This window comes from Dendrobates tinctorius, unplaced genomic scaffold, assembly GCF_039654945.1.
Source record: "Dendrobates tinctorius isolate UK_male_01 unplaced genomic scaffold, ASM3965494v1 ptg000143l, whole genome shotgun sequence".
Classification (NCBI taxonomy): Eukaryota; Metazoa; Chordata; class Amphibia; order Anura; family Dendrobatidae; genus Dendrobates; species Dendrobates tinctorius.
In genome coordinates, this window is record NW_027361810.1 from 1,186,137 (window position 1) to 1,201,896 (window position 15,760).

At 44.5% G+C, this 15,760-nt stretch overlaps 1 protein-coding gene across 5 annotated transcripts in view; it reads left to right on the top strand.

Moving 5' to 3' along the window:
• SEMA5B (semaphorin 5B) overlaps positions 1 to 15,760 on the top strand; it is a 241,460-nt gene that overhangs the window by 199,025 nt on the left and 26,675 nt on the right. For all 5 annotated transcript variants that reach the window (XM_073545278.1, XM_073545282.1, XM_073545279.1 and 2 more), the window contains 3 exons: positions 6,896 to 7,043; positions 7,229 to 7,454; positions 9,870 to 10,088. In XM_073545278.1, coding sequence (XP_073401379.1) covers positions 6,896 to 7,043; positions 7,229 to 7,454; positions 9,870 to 10,088 — 593 coding nt within the window. The remainder of the gene's footprint in view (positions 1 to 6,895; positions 7,044 to 7,228; positions 7,455 to 9,869; positions 10,089 to 15,760) is intronic.

Sequence of the window (15,760 nt, forward strand, 5' to 3'; positions counted from 1 at the left end):
CAGCACCGACCTCCACCCGCAGAGCCACACTCTACATAGAGAATAATGGGGCCTCCAGCACCGACCTCCACCCGCAGAGCCCCACTCCACATAGAGAATAATGGAGCCTCCAGCACCGACCTCCACCCGCAGAGCCACACTCTACATAGAGAATAATGGGGCCTCCAGCACCGACCTCCACCCGCAGAGCCGCACTCCACATAGAGAATAATGGGGCCTCCAGCACCGACCTCCACCCGCAGAGCCACACTCCACATAGAGAATAATGGGGCCTCCAGCACCGACCTCCACCCGCAGAGCCGCACTCTACATAGAGAATAATGGAGCCTCCAGCACCGACCTCCACCCGCAGAGCCGCACTCCACATAGAGAATAATGGGGCCTCCAGCACCGACCTCCACCCGCAGAGCCACACTCCACATAGAGAATAATGGGGCCTCCAGCACCGACCTCCACCCGCAGAGCCCCACTCCACATAGAGGTCACAGGAGGGGAGGAGACAGGGGTCACATGATCGGGGCCCTGACACCTTACCTCCTGTGATCTCATCACAAGCCTTTGCTCTGCTACCAGCAGCACCAGCGTTCACGCTACTTGTAGATGCTGCTGGTAGCAGAGCACATAATGCCGCCCCCCACGGTCACTCACTTTTAGGTGGGGAGAAGATGGAGTGCCATTGCAGCAGCCAGCAGGAATGTGGTGGGGGCCCCCTTAGAAGCTCTTGTGGTGGGGGCCCCGGGGCTGAAGCCCCGCCTGCCCTGCCTATAATCCGGCCCTGTGCGGTGGCGGATTATAATGGGGCAATTTACTGGCCTGGGCTGTGGGCCCCTTAACCCCACTGGGCCCGGGGCAACTGCCCAAATTGACCTCATTATAATCCGCCAATGCGTATTTCCCAAGGAGCATTGCACCTAGGATTTCACTGAGCGCCTTTGCCGGCTACCGCAGTGTTTTCTTTGACTGGTCTCCCTGAGGTCAGTGATTGTTTCGTGATGTTGGTGTACTAGGCATTGATCCCACCTAGCCAGAATCCTACTCCACACTGATGAGGGGCAACACCCTGAAACAGCTGTCTGTGGATGGATACCTGGCCTTGGTATTTCCCTTGTCATATCTGTAAACTCGTAAAGAGCTGGATATTGACTTAAAGGGCCACTTAATATGGTGGTAATGGTGGTTTCCGAAAGGAGCCACCCCTTGGCTGTGTCCTTCCCTAGAGGAAGATCTGGCTAGTCCCGTGTTTGAGACTCTTAAATGAGGCTCCACGGACTTTATTTGCAGATCAGACTTGTTGGAGATACGGGTGATCCGGCTGACTCTGCAGCAATTTCATCACCTTCTAGCAGGCCGCCCCGTCCAGATTCAGTCGGACAACGTCACGGCGGTGGCTTACATAAATCACTAAGGGGGCACCCGCAGCAGGGCAACCATGCGCGAGGGAGGGCACGTGCTTCGCTGGGCCGAAAGGAACCACTCGGTGATATCGGCGGTCCACATCCCGGGGGTAGAGAACTGGGCGGCAGACTTCCTCAGACGGCAGGGGCTTGCGTCCGGGGAATGGTCACTACATCCAGAGGTCTTTCAGCAGATTTGCCAACGGTGGAGAACACCGGATGTGGATCTGATGGCCTCCAGGGTGAACGCCAAGGTGTCCGTATTTGTCGCTCGGTCCCGGGACCCGCAGGTAATCGCCATGGATGCGCTGGTTCTGCCATGGAATCATTTTCGCCTCCCATACCTATTTCCCCCGCTGCCACTCCTTCCGGGGGTCATCAAGAAGATCAAGGCAGAAGGGGTGCCAGTGATTCTGCTGGTCCCAGACTGGCCTCGTCGGGCGTGGTACGCAGATCTAGTGCAGCTGCTCGTCGACGTGCCATGGAGACTGCCAGAGCACCCAGATCTACTTTCTCAGGGGCCGATCTGCCACCCGAACTCAGGGGCCCTGTGTTTGATGGCTTGGCCGTTGAATCTTTGATTCTGACGCAGGCGGGGTTTGGGTGCAAAGTGGTTGCTACGATGGTTAGCGCCCTGAAGCCTGCCTCAGCACGAATTTACCACCACACCTGGAAGGTTTTCTTTGCATGGTGTCGAGGTAACCGTTGTTCTCCACTGAGATTCTCCATCCCTAATATCTTGGCTTTTCTCCAGTCTGGCATAGACTCGAGCTTGGCCCCCAGTTCTCTCAGGAGACAGATATCGGCTTTATCTTAACTTTTTCAGCGCAGGATTGCTACCAACTTGCAGGTAAAGGCTTTCATCCAGGGGGTCACCAACTTGGTACCTCCCTATAAGGCACCTATGGACGCCTGGGACCTTAACCTAGTCCTAAATGTTCTGCAGGAAGCTCCATTTGAGCCGCTACAGGATGTCTCTGTCATACCTTTCCTGGAAGGTGGTGTTCCTGGTAGCTATAACATCAATCAGGTGGGTCTCTGAGCTGGCAGCGCTATCTTGCCGAGACCCGTTTCTGACCTTTCACAAAGACAAGGTGGTTCTTAGACTAGCTCCTCCTTTTTTGCCAAAAGTTGTTTCCTCGTTTCATATTAATGAGGATATTGTCTTGCCCTCTTTTTGTCCAGCACCGGTACACCATGTGGAAAAGGCCTTGCGTACGTTAGACCTGGTGAGAGCACTCAGGAGATAAGTGTCACGGACGGCTCCCTGAAGGTCGCACGAAGGGAATCGCTGCCTCAATATCGACCATAGCCAGATGGATTCGTTTAGCTATTCATGAGTCCTACCGCATCAGAGGCGTGCCGATTCCAGCAGGGATCAGAGCACACTCTGCTCGGCAGTGGGCGCCTCTTGGGCGCTCCGGCACCAGGCTTCGACGGAACAGGTTTGCAAGGCAGCAACCTGGTCCAGCCTGCACACGTTTACTAAACATTACAATATCCATACTCAGGCTTCAGCGGATGTGAGCCTGAGTAGGAGGATTCTCCAAGCAGCGGTGGCGCACCTTTAGACAAGAGGTGCATGTAGCTTGGATCGGTGAGTCAACTTCCCACCCAGGGACTGCTTTAGGACGTCCCAGAGTATCTGTGTCCCCCAATGAAGCGAAGGAGAAACATGGATTTTTGTGATAACTCACCGTAAAATCCCTTTCTCCGAGACGCTCATTGGGGGACACAGCACCCACCCTATTAGCCAAATTGGCTTCTGTTTATTTAATTAATATGCTCTCTGTATGAGATTAGGGTGGTTATTTTCTAGACATGTTACCTGCATTAAGGTTGATGTTGTCTGATTTTTGTTTGATCTCCTACTGCTTTTGCACCAAACTGGTTTCCGCCTGCAATCGGGGCGAGGGTGTTTACGGCGGAGGAGGAGCTAACCTCTTTTTTTCACTTAGTGCCAGCCTCCAGGCAGCAGTAGCATACACCCACAGTACCTGTGTCCCCCAATGAGCGTCTCCGAGAAAAGGATTTTACGGTGCGTTATCACAAAAATCCATGTTTCAGTGATGTTCAGATCAGGAGACTGTGAGGGCCATTGTAAAACCTTTTTCTTGCGGTCGTCTACTGTGGATTGTGACGTGTGTTTAGGATCATTATCCATTTGTAGCAGCCATCCTCTTCCTCTCCCTTTTTTTGCCTTCAGGTTTTTACAGATTGTGTTATGTTTGCATCAACAGTTTGTGAAAATTTCATTGAATCCATTCTTCCCTCTACCTGTGAAATGTTCCCCGTGCCATTTAGCTGTAACACAAACCCAAAGCGTGAGTGATCCGCCCCCATGCTTTATGGTTGGTGAGATGTTCTTTTCCTGAAAGTCTGTGCCCTTTTTCTCCACACATACCTTTGTTCTTTGTGGCCACAGAGATCTATTTTAACCTCATTGGTCCACAGGTCTTGTTTCCAAAATGCATCAGGCTTCTTTAAATGATCTTTTGCATACTTCTGTTGCTGAATTTTATGGTGAGGATGCAGGAGAGGTTGCCTTATCTGTGCAGGTATCTGGACAATGTACCACAACTCCAGAGTCTAACAAATCTTTCTGAAGGTCTTTTGCAGTCAGACAGGGGTTCTGATTTTCCTATCTAGCAATCCTACAAACTGCTCTCACTGAAATTTTGCTTGGTCTTCCAGACCTTTTTTTGACCTCCACTGTTCCTGGTAACGGCCATTTCTTAATTATATTTCAAACTGAGGAAAGGACAACTTAAAAATGCTTTGCTCTCTTCTTATGGCCTTCTCCTGCTTTGTGGCCTCCACCATTCTCAGAGTGCTTGGCAGCTACTTTGAAGATCCCATGGCTGCTGGTTTTTAGCACAGGGTAGAGGTTTTTATAAAGCTGAGAAATTTGCATCCCCTGGCCTTTCCTAACGATGACGGTGAACAAACCATAACCCTAACAGGCTAATGACGGTCTGAAACCTTGGTCAAAGTTATCTGAGCGCACAAATCTCTAAGGTTGCCAAAACTTTGGCATTGGCTCATCTTCCTTTTTGTAATTTTTAATACATTAAAGATGAAAAAATATATATATTTTGCCTAAAATACAAAGGAAATGTGTCATCATTTCATCTTCAATTTGCTTAATTGTGCACAGCAGTAATTTTGACCAGGGGTGCACAGACTTTGACATGCCACTGTAGGTAAGAGATTGCACTGCTGCTCACAGAGGATTGTCTACACTGCGTTCCAAATTATTATGCAAATTGGATTTAAGTGTCATAAAGATGTAATTTTTTGTTTTTCAAATAAACTCATAGATGGTATTGTGTATCAGGGCTCTTTGGATCACTGAAATCAATCTCAAATTCCTGTGATAATTAGTTTACCAGGTGAGCCCAATTAAAAGAAAACTACTTAAGAATGATGTTCCACATTATTAAGCAGGGCACAGGTTTCAAGGAATTTAGGAAAGAAAAAGGATCTCTCTGCTGCTGAAAAGCATCAAATAGTGCAATGCCTTGGTCAAGAGATGAAAACATTAGATATTTCCCAAAAATTTAAACGTGACCATCAGACTGTTAGGGTATGTGCACACTTTGCGGTTTCTGCTGCGTTTCCGCAGCGTTTTTGGCTCTGCAGAAATGCAGCAGATTCTGCTGCGTTGTACAGTACCTTTATTTCCTATGGAAATAAAAAAAAGCTGTGCACATGCTGTGGATTTTTCCGCGCGGTTTTGCTGCGGTTTTCAAAACGCAGCATGTCAATTGTTTGGTGCAGAAACGCTGCAGTTTTACACCTCATCCATTATGAGGTGTAAAACCGCAGGGCAAATCCGCAGAAAAAACGCAGATAAACCGCAGAAAAACCGCAGCACTTTGTCCTGCGGATTTCCTGCGGTTTTCTCTACAAAATCCGCAGAGACAAAAAACTATGTGTGCACATACCCTGAAGAGATTTGTGGTTGATTCTGAGCACAGACATGTTTGTGCTGATAAAGGCAGAATGAGGAAGGTTTCTGCCAGGCAAGTTCATCGGATTAAGAGAGCAGCTGCTAAAAAGCCATTACAAACCAGCAAACAGATATTTAAAGCTGCTGGTGCCTCTGGAGTCCCTCGAACCTCATGGTGTAGGATCCTTCAGAGGCTTGCTGTGGTGCATAAACCTACTATTCGGCCACCCCTAAAAAGTGTTCACAAGCAGAAATTGTAGCAGTGGGTCCAGACATACATGACGACTATTTTTCATACAGTCTTGTTTACTGATGAGTGTCGAGCAACCCTGGATGGTCCAGATGGATGGTTGGTGGATGGCCACTATGTCCCAACAAGGCTGCGACTTCAGCAAGGAGGTGGAGGAGTCATGTTTTGGGCCGGAATCATGGGGAAACAGCTGGTAGGGCTCTTTAAGGTTCCTGAAGGTGTGAAAATGACCTCTGCAAAGTATATAGAGTTTCTGACTGACAGCTGTCTTCCATGGTATAAAAAGCAGAAACGTGTCTTCAGGAGCAAAATCATCTTCATGCATGACCACGCACTATCTCATGCTGCAAAGAATACCTCCGAGTCATTGACTGCTATGGGCATAAAAGGAGATAAACTCATAGTGTGGCCACCATCTTCCACTGACCTCAACCCTATAGAGAACCTTTGGAGTATCATCAAGCAAAAGATCTATGAGGGTGGGAGGCCGGTCACATCAGAACAGCAGCTCTGGGGGCGATTCTGACTTCATGCAAAGAAATACAAGCAGAAACTCTCCAAAAACTCCCAAGTTCAATGGATGCAAGAAATGTGATGGTGATGTCACAGAAGGGTTCCTATGATAGCATGTAACTTGGCCTGTTAGGATGTTTTGGAGTTAAATAGCTTTTTTGTTCAGTGAATGTGACCTCCTAATGCTGCACATTCCACAAATGAGCATTTTCAGTTCTTTAAAACAGATCAAATGTTTAGAAATTCTACTGTGCCTAATAATTTGGAACAGTGCAATTTGAGTTTTTATTCATTTTGGAGATTATACTGCTATCATTGGGAGGTTTCTTCAATAAAATGTGATGTATACTCTAACCGGTGATGACTTTTATTAGACTGACTGTCATTTGTACTGACTATTTAGGAAAATCATAGAAAAATATCATTTGCATAATAATTTGGAACACAGTGTACACTGATACATTGTAACGAGCTCCTATGAGAACAGGAAGAAGTCAGCTGTCTGATAGTGAACGTGTTTTTGCATTCACTTACAGCAGGCCGTGTTCTTCCAAATGGTGCCGGAGTGAAACATAAATCAGAAAGTCGCCGAACGTTGTCTGGAGAGTCTTGGCACCCATTAAATGTATTATTTCACTAAGAACAGGCTGTTATGCTGCATGTGGTATAATGCTCAGTAGAGATGGAGTCAGGTGGCGGTTTTCCATCTCATCGGTTTAGCGCAGAGTCGTTTTCTTTTGTTCTTTCCGTTCCATGGATTCACCTCCTTCTCGTCTCCTCTCTCAGGTTCTGCAATGAGAACAGTCCCTGCCCCGTCCCAATATTCTGGTCTTCATGGGGTTCATGGAGCAAATGCAGCGCAGACTGTGGAGGAGGTGTTCACTCCAGACAGCGCACCTGTGAGAACGGGAACACCTGCCCCGGCTGCGCTCAGGTAATGGCGGCGGTCACGGAGTGAACTCGCTTAGCTCTGACGTGGTGGATTAGTAGGATTCTCCGTGCAGCGATGGCGCCAGTTCCTAGCACTGCGATAGGTTGTACTGCGGCATCCTGGACGGTGCGTGGTGGCTCGAGGGGCGCAGTCACATCATGCGCAGTACCTTGTTCCTCTTCCTGCAGGAATTCCGGATCTGTAACTCGGAGGCGTGTCCTGAGGTGCGCCGAAATACTCCTTGGACGCCATGGATGACCGTTAATATCACACAGGGCGGAGCTCGCCAGGAGCAGCGGTTCCGCTACACTTGTCGCGCTCAACTCTCCGACCCGCACGAGCTTCAGTTTGGTAGAAAGAAAACAGAGACTCGATTCTGCCCAAATGACGGATCGGCGGCCTGCGAGACCGACTGTGAGTATCCGCACATAGCGCACCGCAGGAGATCTGCGGAGCCCGAGATGAGAGCCGCGTCCGGGGCGATGTACACGAAATATTAATCTATTATCATACTATGATTGTATAGATGCATCCCAGTAGGAATGTAACAGGACAGGCGAAACCTCACCGCACAATCGCTGTATACATGAAGTGTTCTACAAAACAAATAGTAAATCAGGTAAAACTGAACCCAGAAAGGAAGAACTAATAGGAAGACATCAGTGCACATTTCCATACATGAAAACTCGACATTATTATGTGACATGATAATCTCCAGCTATGCGTCTAATAAACGATCCCTCTGACTGCGGGTATCAGCACTTCACATGCTGCTCATCCAGAGCCCTGGGCAGAAAGGTCAGAACAATAGCAACAATTCTACAACTTTCCAATATACGTTGTTTCAATCTTTCACTATTTTTAAAATCAGGGTTAGACCCACTTTGTCCCGGTAATTCTCCAGCTTCAGACTGATCCTTTCTGCACTGATAGAATCCTAGAATGTTAGAGTTGGAAGGGACCCCCGGGGTCCTCGTGTCCAAATCCTTGCTCCATGCCGGAGTCACTGAACCATCTCAGACAGATGACTGTGTGGCCTCTGTCCATCCTCTGTCTATCTTCTGTGCAGCCTCTGTCCATCCTTTGTCCGGCCTCTGTCCATCCTGTGTTCGTCCTCTGTCCATCTTCTGTCCAGCCTCTGTCCATCTTCTGTCCATCCTTTGTCTGGCCTCTGTCCGGCCTCCGTCCATCCTTTGTCCGGCCTCTGTCCATCCATTGTCCGGCCTCTGTCCATCCATTGTCCGGCCTCTGTCCATCCATTGTCCGGCCTCTGTCCATCCATTGTCCGGCCGCTGTCCACCCTTTGTTCAGCCTCTGTGTGGCCTCTGTCCATCCTCTGCGTGGCCTCTGTCCTTCCTCTGTGCAGTGTTTGTCTGGCCTCTGTGCATCCTCTGTGCAGCCTCTGTCTGGGCTCTGTCTAGCCTCTGTCCGGCCTCTGTCCATCCTCTGTCCGGCCTCTGTCCATCCTCTGTCCGGCCTCTGTCCATCCTCTGTCCATCCTCTGTCCATCCTCTGTCCGGCCTCTGTCCATCCTCTGTCCGGCCTCTGTTCGGCCTTTGTCCATCCTTTGTCCAGCCTCTGTCCATCCTTTGTCCGGCCTCTGTCCATCCTTTGTCCGGCCTCTGTCCATGCTTTGTCCGGCCTCTGTCAATGCTTTGTCCGGCCTCTGTCAATGCTTTGTCCGGCCTCTGTCAATGCTTTGTCCGGCCTCTGTCAATGCTTTGTCCGGCCTCTGTCCATGCTTTGTCCGGCCTCTGTCCATCCTTTGTCCGGCCTCTGTCCATCCTTTGTCCGGCCTCTGTCCATCCTTTGTCCGGCCTCTGTCCATGCTTTGTCCGGCCTCTGTCCATGCTTTGTCCGGCCTCTGTCCATGCTTTGTCCGGCTTCTGTCCATGCTTTGTCCGGCCTCTGTCCATGCTTTGTCCGGCCTCTGTCCATGCTTTGTCCGGCCTCTGTCCATGCTTTGTCCGGCCTCTGTCCATGCTTTGTCCGGCCTCTGTCCATGCTTTGTCCGGCCTCTGTCCATGCTTTGTCCGGCCTCTGTCCATGCTTTGTCCGGCCTCTGTCCATGCTTTGTCCGGCCTCTGTCCATGCTTTGTCCGGCCTCTGTCCATCCTTTGTCCGGCCTCTGTCCATCCTTTGTCCGGCCTCTGTCCATCCTTTGTCCGGCCTCTGTCCATCCTTTGTCCGGCCTCTGTCAATGCTTTGTCCGGCCTCTGTCCATGCTTTGTCCGGCCTCTGTCCATGCTTTGTCCGGCCTCTGTCCATCCTTTGTCCGGCCTCTGTCCATCCTTTGTCCGGCCTCTGTCCATCCTTTGTCCGGCCTCTGTCCATCCTTTGTCCGACCTCTGTCAATGCTTTGTCCGGCCTCTGTCCATCCTTTGTCCGACCTCTGTCAATGCTTTGTCCGGCCTCTGACCGGCCTCTGTCCATCCTTTGTCCGGCCTCTGTCCATCCTTTGTCCGGCCTCTGTCCATCCTTTGTCCGGCCTCTGTCCATCCTTTGTCCGGCCTCTGACCGGCCTCTGTCCATCCATTGTCCGGCCTCTGTCCATCCTCTGTGCGGCCTCTGTCCATCCTTTGTCCGGCCTCTGCTGCTTCTACAATCTCCGGACAGGAGACAGTCTTGCGCTGCTGTATTTCGCACACAGAGGATTGTGTGCAGAAAGTTGTAGACCTTGCAGTGATGCAGCGGTTGCGGACGTTTTATTGTCTGACCTTTGTAGCAATAGATCCTCCTCCGTACGGCTGCATGCTGGCGGTTGTAGTTCGCTGATAGGCGGCACTTCTATGCACAATAACCTGCACTAAATATCATATTTTTCTACAGCTCTTGTAGATGACATGATGCGGAGCGGTAAGACGCCAGCTCGTATCATCAGCGGGGGCTGGAGTCCATGGGGATTGTGGTCCGCCTGCTCCCGGGACTGTGAAATGGGATTCCGATCCAGGAAAAGAACTTGCAGTAATCCAGAACCTCGGAATGGCGGTCAACCCTGCATGGGGTCTGCCACGGAGTTCCAGGATTGCAACCCACAGCTCTGCCCAGGTGAGAACAACGCCCTTACCCAGATGAGTGGGGGGCGTAGGATTGTCTTCTGGTAAACTGTTGGTCGGAGCCAAAGGAATGGATGCCATTTTATATTTGTCCACTGGGGGCGCTGCTTGATTCTAACCTCATGAATATATCCTGATCTATGTGTCACTGTGTGGCGCCCCCTGCAGGACTGCCAGGGTTTTACATGTTATTCATGAATTTACAGTTCACATTAACCCTTTAAAAGCTGCTGAAACTAAAATGGCATTTAATTCATGTGGAGCTAATAAAGGCTTAATGGCTATGGCTCCCTGGATCACTTAGCAGCTTCGGGAAGGGCTTGTCAGGTAGCAGACGGATGTGGTTGCAGAGGCGCTCGCTGAACTCCATCTCTGGGGACATGATTGCGTTCTGTACATGACATTGATCTCTGTCGCTGCTCGGCGCTCTCGCTCTGCTCATTAGCGGATACAAACTCTCCCGGCTCCGCTTTGTATCATGGCGACTCCCATCGTCGCTGCTAGTATAATCTTTACGAGGAGTCAGATTCCACCCGAATGTGAGGAAAACACAATTACATCTTAATTGAAAACAACAAGGTGCTTTCTGCTGCGCGGCGGCGGCGGCTTTATTGGGTAATTGCTTTCGTGCCGTCATAATATTGGGCTTTATTCCTCCGTAAACTACGCCGGGTCCGGTAATGAATAATAAACACTGCACCAGGGCCGCAATAAATCCGCTTTATACAGGTGCTTGGGCTAAAGTTTACTTAACTTGTACAGTGAGCATCTCGCCTTCCTCGTACCCCGCGCTGCTGCCCGCGGTCGACCGCTCACTGATGTATGCGGAAAGGCGCCATCTACTGGTGAAGATTTGGAAGAAAAATCTTGACTTCTGTGAATTTTCACAGAATGGAGTTTTCTATATTGCCTGGAATGTGTAACTAGATGGAGAGTTTCCTCCTTCCCTTATCCTCCATTGTAAAATCTCCCATTACCAGTGGCTTGTGACCGTCACCACGTCCTCTTGCCACTACGGTGCTTGTCACTTAGCGTTCCTAAAAATCTTTAATGGCAGGTGAACAAGCAGCACAGGAAGGGAGGGGGGGGATGATTTTCATGGTCACAGCGCCGTTTCCAACGGCAAAACTGCGTTTAAGCAGAGAACGTGGACTACTACTCCTGTGCGTCTAGAACCTGATGAAGATCCTCATACAGGATCGAAAATGCATTCCATAAATAAACCTTTATTTTACAGCCCTGCTTGTACTCTAAGTAGTTGTAAATAAAATGATTAAAGTCGCAAGAGACCAGAAGATTGTTTTACATGAGAAGCAGTAACTAACACTCTACTTCATCCCATTAAGTATCATATTAGTATGGGGGGGTTCCTAAATATCCCCCAACAGATCACGTCAGGAAAAACATTTACAATATACTGTACGTATGGTGCCCTATGTACAAAAATACGACAACTATAATACTGCTTCCTATGTACAAGAATATAACTACTATAATACTGCCCCTATGTACAAGAATATAACTACTATAATACTACCCCTATGTACAAGAATATAACTACCATAATACTGCTCCTATGTACAAGAATATAACTACTATAATACTGCCCCCTATGTACAAGAATATAACTACTATAATACTGCCCCTATGTACAAGAATATAACTACTATAATACTGCTCCTATGTACAAGAATATAACTACTATAATACTGCCCCTATGTACAAGAATATAACTACTATAATACTGCTCCTATGTACAAGAATATAACTACTATAATACTGCCCCCTATATACAAGAATATATCTACTATAATACTGCTCCTATGTACAAGAATATAACTACTATAATACTGCCCCTATGTACAAGAATATAACTACTATAATACTGCTCCTATGTACAAGAATATAACTACTATAATACTGCTCCTATGTACAAGAATATAACTACTATAATACTGCCCCCTATATACAAGAATATATCTACTATAATACTGCTCCTATGTACAAGAATATAACTACTATAATACTGCCCCTATGTACAAGAATATAACTACTATAATACTGCTCCTATGTACAAGAATATAACTACTATAATACTGCCCCTATGTACAAGAATATAACTACTATAATACTGCTCCTATGTACAAGAATATAACTACTATAATACTGCCCCCTATATACAAGAATATATCTACTATAATACTGCTCCTATGTACAAGAATATAACTACTATAATACTGCCCCTATGTACAAGAATATAACTACTATAATACTGCTCCTATGTACAAGAATATAACTACTATAATACTGCTCCTATGTACAAGAATATAACTACTATAATACTGCCCCCTATATACAAGAATATATCTACTATAATACTGCTCCTATGTACAAGAATATAACTACTATAATACTGCCCCTATGTACAAGAATATAACTACTATAATACTGCTCCTATGTACAAGAATATAACTACTATAATACTGCCCCTATGTACAAGAATATAACTACTATAATACTGCTCCTATGTACAAGAATATAACTACTATAATACTGCCCCCTATATACAAGAATATATCTACTATAATACTGCTCCTATGTACAAGAATATAACTACTATAATACTGCCCCTATGTACAAGAATATAACTACTATAATACTGCCCCTATGTACAAGAATATATCTACTATAATACTGCTCCTATGTACAAGAATATAACTACTATAATACTGCCCCTATGTACAAGAATATAACTACTATAATACTGCTCCTATGTACAAGAATATAACTACTATAATACTGCCCCCTATATACAAGAATATATCTACTATAATACTGCTCCTATGTACAAGAATATATCTACTATAATACTGCCCCCTATATACAAGAATATAACTACTATAATACTGCTCCTATGTACAAGAATATAACTACTATAATACTGCCCCCCGTGTACAAGAATATAACTACTATAATACTGCCCCTATGTACAAGAATATAACTACTATAATACTGCCCCTATATACAAGAATCTACTATAATACTGCCCTCTATGTTCAAGAATATAACTACTATAATACTGCCCCTATGTACAAGAATATAACTACTATAATACTGCTCCTATGTACAAGAATATAACTACTATAATACTGCCCTCTATGTTCAAGAATATAACTACTATAATACTGCCTCTATGTACAAGAATATAACTACTATAATACTTCCCCTATGTACAAGAATATAACTACTATAATACTGCCCCTATGTACAAGAATATAACTACTATAATACTGCCCCTATGTACAAGAATATAACTACTATAATACTGCCCCTATGTACAAGAATATAACTACTATAATACTGCCTCTATGTACAAGAATATAACTACTATAATACTGTCCCTATGTACAAGAATATAACTACTATAATACTGTCCCTATGTACAAGAATATAACTACTATAATACTGCCTCTATGTTCAAGAATATAACTACTATAATACTGCCCCTATGTACAAGAATATAACTACTATAATACTGCCTCTATGTACAAGAATATAACTACTATAATACTGCCCCTATGTACAAGAATATAACTGCTATAATACTGCCCTCTATGTTCAAGAATATAACTGCTATAATACTGCCCCTATGTACAAGAATATAACTACTATAATACTGCCTCTATGTACAAGAATATAACTACTGTAATACTGTCCCTATGTACAAGAATATAACTACTATAATACTGCCCCTATGTACAAGAATATAACTACTATAATACTGCCTCTATGTACAAGAATATAACTACTATAATACTGCCCCTATGTACAAGAATATAACTACTATAATACTGCCCCTATGTACAAGAATATAACTAATATAATACTGCCCTCTATGTTCAAGAATATAACTACTATAATACTGCCCCTATATACAAGAATATATCTACTATAATACTGCCTCTATGTACAAGAATATAACTACTATAATACTGCCCCTATGTACAAGAATATAACTACTATAATACTGCCTCTATGTACAAGAATATAACTACTATAATACTGCCCTCTATGTTCAAGAATATAACTACTATAATACTGCCCCTATGTACAAGAATATAACTACTATAATACTGCCCCTATGTACAAGAATATAACTACTATAATACTGCCCTCTATGTTCAAGAATATAACTACTATAATACTGCCCCTATGTACAAGAATATAACTACTATAATACTGCCTCTATGTACAAGAATATAACTACTATAATACTGCCCCTATGTACAAGAATATAACTACTATAATACTGCCCCTATGTACAAGAATATAACTACTATAATGCTGCCCCTATGTACAAGAATATAACTACTATAATACTGCCCCTATGTACAAGAATATAACTACTATAATACTGCCCTCTATGTTCAAGAATATAACTACTATAATACTGCCCTCTATGTTCAAGAATATAACTACTATAATACTGCCCCTATGTACAAGAATATAACTACTATAATACTGCCTCTATGTACAAGAATATAACTACTATAATACTGTCCCTATGTACAAGAATATAACTACTATAATACTGCCCCCTATGTACAAGAATATAACTACTATAATACTGCTCCCTATGTACAAGAATATAACTACTATCTATAATACTGCTCCTATGTACAAGAATATAACTACTATAATACTGCTCCTATGTACAAGAATATAACTACTATAATACTGCTCCTATGTACAAGAATATAACTACTATAATACTGCTCCTATGTACAAGAATATACTATAATACTGCCCCCTATGTACAAGAATATAACTACTATAATACTGCCCCTATGTACAAGAATATAACTACTATAATACTGCCCTCTATGTTCAAGAATATAACTACTATAATACTGCCCTCTATGTTCAAGAATATAACTACTATAATACTGCCCCTATGTACAAGAATATAACTACTATAATACTGCCTCTATGTACAAGAATATAACTACTATAATACTGTCCCTATGTACAAGAATATAACTACTATAATACTGCTCCCTATGTACAAGAATATAACTACTATAATACTGCTCCCTATGTACAAGAATATAACTACTATCTATAATACTGCTCCTATGTACAAGAATATAACTACTATAATACTGCCTCTATGTACAAGAATATAACTACTATAATACTGCCCCTATGTACAAGAATATAACTACTATAATACTGCCCCCTATGTTCAAGAATATAACTACTATAATACTGCCCCTATGTACAAGAATATAACTACTATAATACTGCCTCTATGTACAAGAATATAACTACTATAATACTGTCCCTATGTACAAGAATATGACTACTATAATACTGCTCCCTATGTACAAGAATATAACTACTATAATACTGCTCCTATGTACAGGAATATAACTACTATAATACTGCCTCTATGTACAAGAATATAACTACTATAATACTGCCCTCTATGTTCAAGAATATAACTACTATAATACTGGCCCTATGTACAAGAATATAACTACTATAATACTGCCCCTATGTACAAGAATATAACTACTATAATACTGCCCTCTATGTTCAAGAATATAACTACTATAATACTGCCCCGGTGTACAAGAATATAACTACTATAATGCTGCCCCT